This window comes from Thamnophis elegans, chromosome 3, assembly GCF_009769535.1.
Source record: "Thamnophis elegans isolate rThaEle1 chromosome 3, rThaEle1.pri, whole genome shotgun sequence".
Classification (NCBI taxonomy): Eukaryota; Metazoa; Chordata; class Lepidosauria; order Squamata; family Colubridae; genus Thamnophis; species Thamnophis elegans.
Genome location: NC_045543.1, coordinates 128,015,178 through 128,027,218, shown reverse-complemented (window position 1 = coordinate 128,027,218; position 12,041 = coordinate 128,015,178). Strand labels below are relative to the sequence as shown.

At 37.9% G+C, this 12,041-nt stretch overlaps 1 protein-coding gene across 5 annotated transcripts in view; it reads right to left on the bottom strand.

The window, feature by feature from the left end:
* Positions 1 to 3,310: 3,310 nt before the first annotated feature.
* RICTOR (RPTOR independent companion of MTOR complex 2) overlaps positions 3,311 to 12,041 on the bottom strand; it is a 57,517-nt gene continuing 48,786 nt past the window's right edge. For all 5 annotated transcript variants that reach the window (XM_032212772.1, XM_032212776.1, XM_032212773.1 and 2 more), the window contains 3 exons: positions 11,049 to 11,172; positions 9,988 to 10,126; positions 3,311 to 9,885 (listed from right to left, as the gene is read on the bottom strand). In XM_032212772.1, the coding sequence (XP_032068663.1) occupies positions 9,811 to 9,885; positions 9,988 to 10,126; positions 11,049 to 11,172 (338 nt within the window). In that variant the 3' untranslated portion in view covers positions 3,311 to 9,810. The remainder of the gene's footprint in view (positions 9,886 to 9,987; positions 10,127 to 11,048; positions 11,173 to 12,041) is intronic.

The window sequence follows — 12,041 nt, the reverse complement described above, 5'->3', positions numbered from 1 at the left end:
TGTGTCCTGCAATACCACAGCCTAAAGCGACCCCATTTTTGAAGGTAAGGTTATATCATTAAGAAATTGCATTTGATCCACCTTCCTCAATTTGGTGCCATCCAGATGTGCTGATAATGCAGCTGCTGGAGTTCCCATCCAGGATGTTGGGATTCATGAATGTTATACTATATCTAATAAGGTATTGGCAGCCAAAGAAGGGCAAAAGCGACATTACACTGTTGAAATTCAGAGTCCATCTCTTCTGTATTATTGTTGCATAGCTACACATAAGTCAGCCCTTGTGCCCTGATGCAAGGTTGCACTCTTCATTTTTATGAAAATAGAAAACTTGTTTGAGACCTTGGAACTTTAGGTTAAGAAAACAGCTCACTTTCGTATAGCTTTTTAAAACCATCCGTGTATCGACCTAAACATTTTGGAGATAGTGTATGAAAACAGATTAAAAGAAGGAGAAAAAAATAGGTAAGGCCCACAGTGCAGGAGAGGAGCATCTATTCGATATTCAGAGTTTTTATTTATATTTTCTTAGGGTACTTGGTATTTCATTTCTGACAGCATTCTTTAGATCACAAGTGTCAAACTCGCGGCATCGCATTGCCATCACATGACGTTTCACGTTTCCCCCCTCTGCGGAGATGGGCTGGGCGTGGCCTGTGTGTGACACATCTGGCTTGCAGGCCACCAGTTTGACACCCCTGCATTTTTAGATAAAAAAATGACTTGTTTTGCCAAAAAACCTGCACTGGCTGTGATAAATGATTAGCCAATTGATTTACACAGATTTTAAAATAATTCTGATAATTACTTACCACAATAACCATGTTAGGGAAAATGATTTGGGATTGGTGACGGATTTTGCAACTTTTGCAACACAGTGTTTTGCATAAATATGAGGGGTTTATGCCCACTACTTCCTTACATAGATCTGTAGTGGTTAACAACAAAAATTATGATGATGATGTATTGGAATAATAAATTTTAGGGAAGAATTAACCAATTTGAGTATAGCTATTCCTATACAGCGGATCTTTTAATGATTGTTCAAAGGTACAACAGACTGTTCAAAGTTACAACAGCTACTTATTTCAAAGTTATGTATTCTGCAGAAACCACCTGGTTATTCAGCCTTAGGACCACAGAGATGCTGCAGTATGCCCACATATCTCCCCCCCCCCCCCATCCTGACCTGCTGGGCCCCAGAGCATTGAGCCTCCTTTGCTCCTCCCTGGATTCTACACAATTCTCACCCCTCCGACACAATCACTCACATACCTTGGAAGATCTCCAAAGTTCAGGAAGTGGGGACGGGAAGGAGAATAGGCTGCTCAGTTGCTGAACCATGGGGCAGAATGCCACAAGTGGCATATTTTTTGACCCATCTACTTGTGCAGCCTAGTAAAGCAATGAAGCAGCTGAACTGCATGATCATTTTGCCTTGAAAAAGACCTGCATTTTCCAAAAGCTTAATTCATTAACAGAAAAAGTACTGTGTTTTTCTGAGTATAAGACACACTCCCCCCTCAAAAGAAGATGGATGTTTGGGTGCATCTTATAGCCCCGCCCACCCACCGCCCCCTACCCTTTGGTCTCTGCCTCCCAAAAATTTGCCTCCTTGCAGCAAACAGCCTATCTCAGTTTCAACTTCAGCACAGCCTGATTAGCACAAGCAGCTGATTGTCAGTTGGATCGGCCTCCCGACCATCAGCTGTTTCATCAGGTGTGTCTTATACTTTGGACCATCTTATACTCTGAAAAATACGGCAATGCCCCTTTTCTGACAGCATAACTCTGCGTTTTGAAATCTGAGCTAGCTCTGCTGCTGCAGGGAAGGGAAACAATTGTTAGCACAGCTGAGTATGATCAGATTGCCTTGAAAAAGACTTGCACTTTCCAAAGCTTAATTCACTAGCAAAAGGCCATCTCCCCTCCCTGCCAGCAAACCACTATGTTTTGAAATCTGAGCTTTGCTGACAACCCGTTTCATCTCCCAGTGCCAGCAGAGTTAGATGAGGAGGGGAAGAGTAAAATTTTATATTTACTATGATTTACACTATGAAGTCAGTTTTTAATTTGGTTGTTATTCACATGCAGATGAGTCCTGGAATAATAGAAGTGAATGATACCATTCCTGACCAATTAGTCATGCTGGAGGAGCCTCGGGAATTCAGTTATAAACAATCTACTTTGGGACTACTATTAGAAAATAAGACATGCTCTCAATCCTTCTATTATCCGGAAGTGCAACTAGAAGAGAGAACAAACCAGAAATTCAGCATAGGTCTAGCATCCTACAAATCTCTCCAAGATTTTGGTTTTACAAGCAGCCCCAATCCCTGCACATCAAAGACCCCCTCCATCCAAAAGACAATTTGAATTACCTCTACAACATGGAGGTGCCTCCCTCTATGATCCAGGGAACCGATTCTGCTGGTACTGTACATTGGCTAGATTACAGACCTCAGCACAGCACAAATTCCAGAAGAAATACAGACTATTAAATTAATATCCAAATTATTTATTATGGTATATTCATTCCAGTTCACTGTGAGCAGCTTCTAAATAAACAGAATATATGTTTGCTGGACATTATAATGTCTGAACATAAATGAATGAAGCTGGTAAAATTCTGAAGAGGAAAAGATGGGACAATCTTTTGTATTGACTGAAGAATCAGAGCATCAGAAGAGGGAGTCAAACTATTCTCCAAGGCACCTGAAGGTAGAAACAGCAGCAATGGGTGGAAACCAATGAAGGAGAGAAGCAACTTAGAACTGAGGAGAAATTTCCTGACAGTTAGAACAATTAATCAGTGGAACAGCTTGCCTCCAGAAGTTGTGAATGCCCCAAAACTGGAAGTTTTTAAGAAGATGTTGGATAGCCATTTGTCTGAAATAAGGTTTCCTGCCTAGGCAGGGGGTTGGACTAGAAGACCTTCAAGGTCCCTTCCAACTCTGCTATTGTATTACAGCATTCCAAACAGAAGGTGGACATGACACACAATAAGGGAACTGCATTCTTGAAAAAGGGCCACAACCTCTCTCCCATGTCTTCAATCAGAATACAGCCGGAAGGGACTTTGGAGGTCTTCTATGCCAAAGTAATCCTCAGGGTTGGGGCCATAATGAATGAAGCCCAGAATTTATTAAAAACAGCCTACAGTATTTCAAAATTAAATTACCTAGGAATAACCATTTCTAATGGTAGAAACTAAGTTGTTGTTGTTGTTGTTATTATTATTATTCAACATTCAATGTGAAAGGACTTTGGGAAACAAAGCTAATATTTGACAAACAACAAGACACGTTCATAAGGTGTTTAAAGTTCATTTTATTAACAATGTATCCCTTTGATAGGAAGATAATGCTTTAAGAGGCCTGTAATATCTATAGACATGAACTGTACACACTATACAAAACAAAACAAATTTCCAAACCAATGAAAACAAACAAAAAAAGAATCAAGGTGAGCCGAACCTTTTTGGGACAAAGCCTTTTTAAAATTATACACAGCTCATGAAATTGTCATACAGAAAATATATAAATACTTTTTTTTTCTTTCTATGTTACAGGTATATAATATAAATCAGATTTCAAAATTCATTCAATGACCTACAAACAATAGAACCTCCAAATATGTAGCAGCTTGTTAACTTATATGGAAAATTGACCATACGGGATAGGGAAAATGAGTCTTTTCATAATCTCTCCTCCATCCACTCCGAATGACTAATTTACATAATTTCTAACCCAGGCATCATTTGGGTTATTGGCATCTATTATCCCCATTTTTCACAATAATTATATTTACAAATTGTGTCCCCCTCCCCTCCCCCTCCTTGCATTCTGTGCTATTCTAACCTACGCAGTCGCAAAATGGCAGCAAGATACCTTTTTCTTTTTGGCATAAATTATATTTTCCCCCAAATTAAATAGTGTCTATTTTACAAGCAAGTCAGGCAAAAAAAGTGCACTTTCTGCATGCTGTAGCATTGCTATCCAGCTATTTTACAAAAATAGTCCTAAGGAAAACCACATTCTTTACTTTTTACTGAAAGCAAAAAGTTAAAAATGTGTAGCAAATCTGGCATTTTAAGAATATACAGTAATCCTCACTAAAGTTCTAAAAAAAAAATCAAAATAAGGCTATCGTTGCTAGATAATTTCTAACAGGGATATGTATTAGAAACAGATGATTATTATACCTCCAAATTGTGAAGCTTCCAAGGTATATTAAAGGGGGGAACCTTGTCCATTTACAGTGTCACATAACCCCATTCAAAATGGCAAAGCACGCACACACACACACTCAAAATCAAAGGATAATTATGATTATTGCAAAAGAGATTATTCAAGGGACATTTTATTTCCCCGTGATTATACAGAAAGGATTAACATATTCAAGGCAAGATTCAACTTAAGCACCCCTAACCCTTAGAAATGTTGTCTTTGGTTGAATTATGCCTCGTCTATCTGAAATTAATGTTCATGTTATAAACTGGTTATTAATTTTGCAAAGGCTTTGTTTTGTCATCATGTATAATCTTTCCATGATACAAACTGTAACCCATTGCTTTCAACTATTGCACGTGAGGGGAGGGGATGAGGAATGCTGTCCACTATTACTGAGGATGAAAGAGTTCAGGAAGCCTACTGAGCTGTGGGGCTGATTCCAATTAGGTTATAACAGAAGAGCATTTTTTTGTTGATTCACAATAGTTACTAGAACCTATTTAGTAAAGTAAGATCCTAATGGTACTATTCAGGTAACAACTTAAATGCAGTTGGTCCCAAAATGTATGAGGACAGATCAAATGACTCTTTGGGTGCTTGCAGATAGCTTTTACTTGGCCAATGTTGGAGGCCAACTTATGCATTTTATGTCCCCACAGATGAATATCTAAATCTGTCTTTGATTAATGTGACGTCTTTAGATTCTTGACCGTGCTGTGGTTATAAAATGGGGCCTAGGATCATTCTGAGAATGGAATATTAAAAATGGAGCTTTTGTGACTCCTCCAAAATCTGGGATCCGAAGGACTCTTGGGAATTATATGAAAGGTTACAGTGGGAGAAGGGAGTTAGTAGAAATTGGGTGCTTTGACATGAACAACGATAAGATTAAATTGTATGCTACTTGAAAAATACAAAATAAGGAAAAGTTGTTTCATAATCTAATGTTAAAATTAAGATACTTTGGGACCTGTATCACTGGAGATGAAGATGCTAAATGTGAAAAATCAATTGCAAGTTTCGTTACTCACACTGTTTATCCTTTCCCCCCAGGAATGCATCATAAGAAAGATAGAAAATAACAATTATGCTTTGTCATCCATAGCTTGTTATCTCTTTCATTCTCCTTCTACCACCATACATAAATACTCCAAGAAAGTATCTTTAACTACCTCATGTACAAATAATTGCCAGTGTTTGTGGCTGAGGGAAGTGGGTGGAGTGAGGTTTCCAAAACATAGGAACTTGCTATGAGAGTCCATTCCAAAGCAGTCGCAAGCATTAAACATCTTTGCAAATTATTTCATCCTTTCAGTAATGAGGAGGAGCATTTAGATAAGATTTTCTTTTTCTAGAGCATTTCTGGATTATGCCATCCAAGACTTTCAAAATGACAAGGATATCAGGGCTGTGCATCATTTTAAAATTAATTCCAAAGAAGTGTTATGAAGCCCATAGAGCAGGGGTGTCAAACTGGCAACCCGCAGGCTGGATGAGTCACATGCAGGCCACACCCCAGCTCCGCAAAGGCAAAAAAACCTGTTGTGATACGTCGCATGATGTCACGTGACACAATTGAGTTTGACCCCAGTGCCATATAGGTTTAAGCACAGCACTTCCCGTTTCTTAGTTAAAACTTCTCTGAGACTTTAAAAAAAAACAGCTGCTGCTTTAATGTGTCTTTAACGCTTAAAACAGAAGTTTGAAAGAAGATATGGCTGCTACCCTTACGTGAGGTTACCAATGCTTCTGCCAAAATGCTTTACAGCATGTACCACCCTGATACCATTTCCATCATACTTATAATCTATAATGCAAGTGTAGATTTCTTCCATATTCTACTGTATTTACTCCAAATTTTGGGTTTAGTGATCAAGAGAAATTGCTTCAGAGAAGTACCTAAGCTGAAAGCAACCCATCACCCAAGGGGAAACAAATGGGGCTCCATAAACCTTTTCGTTCTACTTGTCAAGTGCAGAAGCTGTTGATCTGTATGTAACTTTATGGGTACAAATAGGTTCATTAATGTAAAAAGTCAATGATCTGTCATGTGACAGTAAGTAAAATGAATTCATAATACATGAATTTCTATCCAGATTCCAGGTATGTTCTGTTACAACAAATTGATTAACAAAATAAGTATAACATCATATAGATGCAACATTGGTTCAGATACTACAGCCACCACTGATTTGTATTTTAATGCAAAGACCCAAATTTACTTAATGTTATTTTACAATTTTTGATGATGCTGTTGCCCATACAGCTAAGGTCAATTGATCTTGAGCAGTATTCTGAACAGAAGCCAAAACTCTATTTTTTTTTAATTTCAAAAAGTTATGTACACCAATGTATTATTATCAAAGTATATATATTAGTACATTTAGCTGAATTTAATTTTCCACTGTAACTAAACTGGTTTTTTCAGTAATGACTATAGTTGAAAGCTGAACTATCTTTGTTTTAAAGAAAACCTTTTCATCTACTTTTGCCTTGAAATCAAAAATGCAAAACACCGAATAAATGAATTAATTTCACCTAGAGTTATCAATCTATAGATCATAATACTCTATCATTACTGAGGTAGTATTCGTAACTACTATGTACAATCAACTCTTTGCTTTTTTTTACTGGAAGTATTGTACGAATCCTTTGGAATTTACACCACCATTTGGTCTACACTGTGGCTGCCATTTTGGTTCTGCACAGAAGTGTTATCACAGTTGTTTTATCTATGAGCAAAGCATCTCTGAATATTGGTGGAAAATTATTAATGAACCCTGCATAACAAGCTGAAGCCCTTCCTTTATTTTTTCCTGACCCACTTCTCCCCCCCCCCCACTATCTTTTCCTCAGGAGGTTCTCATAGAAATTATGGAACTACTGTAGCTTCATGGCTCTCCAGATGTTCCATAAATTATTGTAATGCAGTTTTGCCAAACACTCACGAGGAGAAGATGCTGAAATCTAGACTCTCAGTGGCACACACTTCTCTCTGGATTATATCTGTTGCTATTCCCAACATAAACTTTACTCCATGGTTCAGAAACAACAACCACATCAACAGGAAGCAGAGGGCACCCCATTCCCTCCTGTAGTCTCTAAACTAAAAACCTGAAAGAACAGGGGAAAAAACCCTCACCAGTTTAAAATACTGTATTTAAAGAGATTTCAAACTTGAGAAGGAAATATTTGAAATTTCTCCAATTGCTCCTTTCCTCAGTTGTTGTTTTTAAAAGGTCACTAAAGTAGAGAAATAATATTATTAATAATATTCTCAATAGACACTCAAATTTCATGTCTAGAAATGTAACAGCAAAACATTATGAACTCCCCTTAAGATTATTCAGCTCTGGTTGTGAATGGTAAAACTCCTTATGACAGTTCTCTAGGTTATCCATACTGCATTCTCTATGTACCAAAGTAACATAATCCAATACCTTAGAGAGGATTAGACTGACTCCAATATTATTCTGATGTATCTCCCACCTAGAATGTTCAAAGCAGTATAATGAGGTAATGTAAACTTCTGCTTGGAGGTAGAAGACATGTATTTTCTTAAAAGGTTTTAGGAAGAGGAAGAAAATGCTTCATCCATAATAACTGTGTCCCATAATCTTATGTAGAATGTCTTTATCTGGTTTGTGAGTTCTTATCTGTTGAATAACCTGTTCTTGAGAGAAGTTAGAAGCTAGAATATAAGTTAAGTCAGGTATCTTAGAGGTAATTTTCTTTTGGGAATTATAGATACGGATCAGAGTGAACTGACTCTCTTGTACAAGTCAGTATCTTCATTAAGTTTTCTATTTCTCTAGAAAAATGCCATCCTGGAAAGTATCCCATCCAGTAGTACTTTAATTTGTGGATCAGTTACTGTAGTTCTAGCCAAAATGGCAGGAAGAGAATTTCAGGTTTATTCTAAGGATTGGGGAATTGGTGCCTAATTCTTGTGAGGAGCCATCTTTTTTTTTTTTTAAAGCGATCCAATGCCTTAAGCTCCAGATGTTCTACCTGGCAATTTTAGGATGGCAGGGGGAAAAATAGTTTTCAGTTTTATGTGTAATGAACTATCAATCCTGTTTCTTCAACTATGAGATTTTACTTGTGATTTACTAGTCCTGAAGATTCAATTCAGATAAACCTCTGCTTCATCTTTCTTAGCCAACAGTATGTTTGTAATGATGGTGTTTCCTTTCTTCTAGAACTAGAGAAATCATATTTTGATATGACAATGTACTGAACCTAGACATTGCTAGTTTTCATAAAAAATACATATATGCCTCTAAGAACAAATAGCTAATTTCATCTCAACAAGCAAATATTTGCATACTTTTAAGGGGAGATAAACTTTGATGGACATATTCCCAGTACAGTCTACCTGAATTATTTCCATACACAAGAAATGACCAAATAACCTTACAGATTTTGTAAACAAAACAATTATACATTTGTAAATGTCCTTTGATTCTAAAGGAGACTTTTCAATTTGGAAATAAATTCAATTTGTTTCAACCTCATACTTGCATAAATTTGATATTGGAGAGAATGGAACTACATACCATCACTATTACACAATTTGTGCTAATTTTACCAAGGAGCAATATAGCACTTCAGCACTGCACATTTAAGGCTTTTCACTACAATTATTGGTATTATCTTGCCATTAATCTTTTGTCTGTATAATTGAAGCAAATGATTAGGAGCAAATTTAAAACCATGGAATGTGAAATTATTATTTTGCTTGATAAAAAGCAGCAATAAGTATTAATTTTACTTGATTTACCTGACATAAATTATTGTTTTTGAAGATCTACATTTAGACAATCAATCAATTACTGGATGAACATTAATGTAGAACACCCCATTACAATGCATGCATTACATGGAGATAAATCTAATTCCAGGGGAATGGTGGGTTTCCCCCCTAAATTCAAACTGTAGTGAAATTCATTAATTGGTTCAGTTTAACATAATTACATGAAACTGTAACAAAACTGGAAAGACTGCTAATATTATAACAATAAAATAAGTTAAGGTTACTCCCAAATCTACTGAAGATTTTCCGAGAGCAGAAATTGTCCAAGTAGTGTTCACAAAAATTAAGAAATATATCAAGGAAATCCCCTAATATCATGGTTATAGCATGCTCCATTGACAACAATGGGATACAGCTTAAGATACCATGTCTCTCAAATCCAGGGTAAACAAGCAAGGCATCAACTCTGTCCAAAACGGAAGTCAAAAGTCAACCATGTAAACTAGGTCCCGTGTAATTTGTCCTCTATTTTTGTGACATTGCATTTAAAAAATAAGTGAAATGAAAACCTGCATAAGTGTCTGGTGCTTCATTCTTCTTGCATATCTTGTTTCTTTCGTTGTTTTAACAATTCCCCTCAGGGCTCAGATGGCTTTGGAAGCAAGTTCCGTCGAAGAAAAATTCTACAACTGAGCATCCAATTTCATGTACCAGAATTCCTGGAACAATTCAGAAGATGGCACTTCTCTGTTGCCCAGTCAGTTAGCTGTTATTGAATGCTACCAGTAACTTCACATTTATCACATCATGGAACATAAGAGGTCAAGATTCAGTTGATGTGCTATCTGTTTGTTGATTTGACAGTGAGACTAAAATAGCTTCTGCTTCTTCATGCATCTAGAAGAAAATAGCATGTGCAGTGTTTCCAAGGCAACTTATATGGGGCACCAACTTGGTGCCCACTTTTCTCAGAGTTCATTAGATTTTAATTCTACTCACCTGCAAAAACTGTACATCTTGAAAGAGTTCTTGAATGAATCGTCTAGATGGCAATCGAAAAGTGCAGTGAGCTAGCAAGTAGGATACTTCAGAGTAAAGGCATATATCATCAAATGCTTGGGGAAACTTCTCCTTAATTCTGGACCATAAAAAACAAGGAAGCATGTTTTAAAAATGTTCTAAAAATGTTGACAAATAAGCATTTGAAATAAAATACGAAAAAATACCCAATGCAAGTAAGTTAGGTTCCTTAACTAAACTTAAGGAACCTAATCTAAATACAGGTAGTGCTTGACTTATGAACACAATTTTGAGTTTCAATTTTCTGTTGCTAAGTGAGACATTTGTTAATAGAAATTGGTCCATTTTATGACCATTCTGCCACAATTGTTAAGTAAATCACTGCAGTTATTAAGTGAGTAACACGGTTGTTAAGTGAATCTGGCTTACTAATTGATTTTGCTTGCCAGAAGTTTGCAAAATGTGATCACATGACTCTGGGACAATTGCAACCACCATAAATATGGGTCAGTGTTAGGCGTCTGAATTTTGATCACATGATCATGGGGATGCTCCAATAGTCGTTATGAGTGAAAAGCAGCCATAAGAAACTTTTTTCAGTGCCATTGTAACTTCAATCACTAAATGTGCTTTTGTAGGTCACGGATTACCTCTATAGGGTGTTCTTGACATATGACTCGACATATGGATGGTTCAAATTAATAACACCCTCAGAAAGGATGTTTTAGGATCTGTAAAATACTTTCAACTGTTGCAACCTTTTTCTCCCTCCACAGTCATATGATCACAGCCTGGTGCTTGGCAACTAATCCTCAGCAATTCCTTCCTTAGTCCTTTGAATCATTTCTAACATATTATTGTGAGTTCTATTTTGAGATACAACATAAGAAGTGCCAGAAGTACACCTATATGTATATGTATATGTATATAAAGAACTTGAACTGATTTGTGTGCAATATGAGAACAATTCCATTCCCGATTCAAAGATAAAAGGAATATTACTTGTAAAAGCTAAGAATAATGGGGGAAGTTTCACTTACGTCAAGAGACCAGTTTCATGACCTTTAGTTCCTACCGAGCTACTCAAGTTGATTACTAATCGCAAAACTTCCTTTCTCAGTAGTATGCGGCATACTGGAGTATCATCTGGAATTGATTTCATGCCTTGAAAAAGAAATTTAACATTATGTTAAACTGAAACAGTATTTGTACCGTGTTTCCCCGAAAATAAGACAGGGTCTTATTTTCTTTTGATCCCCGAAATATAGCCTTGGTCTTATTATCGGGGAGGAAGGTTATTATTTTGGAGCCAGGCTCTTCGGGAGTCCGCTTGCAAGAGAGCAGCCACCCGACAACCCTCCTCTCCAGCCGGGCAGAGCGCCACTCACAGACTGAGCAGTATCCCAAAGGTGCCAAGCCACGTGAGCCAGGGCCAGGGCTGCCACCATCCCAGCACTGAGGATGGCTTCTTCTGAGCGGCTTGTCGGGCCAGTTGTCTGCTGCCGAGTCTTCAGGGAGCCGAGACAGAAACTTCCAGCAGTGGCCACTCTGGGAGTGTGCTTCCCACTCTATGGTTGTGGCTCGGCTGCTGGAAGACTCTCTGCTCCGACTCCCGGAAGACTCGGTAGCAGGCAGCTGGCCCGACTGGCCTCTCAGAAGAAGCGTTCCTCAGTATTGGGATGGCAGCAGCGGTGGCAGCAGCAGCCCTGGCCCTGTAGGGAGAGCTGGCCCAGGTCGTGGGCCTGCCTCCCCCTCACTCACATGGCTTGCTGCCTTTGGGATACCAGTGGGTCGGTGAGTGGCTGGAGGGGGGGGGGGAGGTTGTCCACTGATCTTATTTTTGGGGAAGTCATTTTTGCCCCCTCAAAAATCTGGCATGGGACATATTATTTTCAGGACATATCATATTTTGGGGGAAACACGGTACCGACTGAAATATCATTAGATAACATTGTCAAAGTCTGTTATTTTAAAGATGCAGGCCAATGGGCATGAAAGCAATTGTCAAGTACAAATGTTATTCTTTCTGGTTC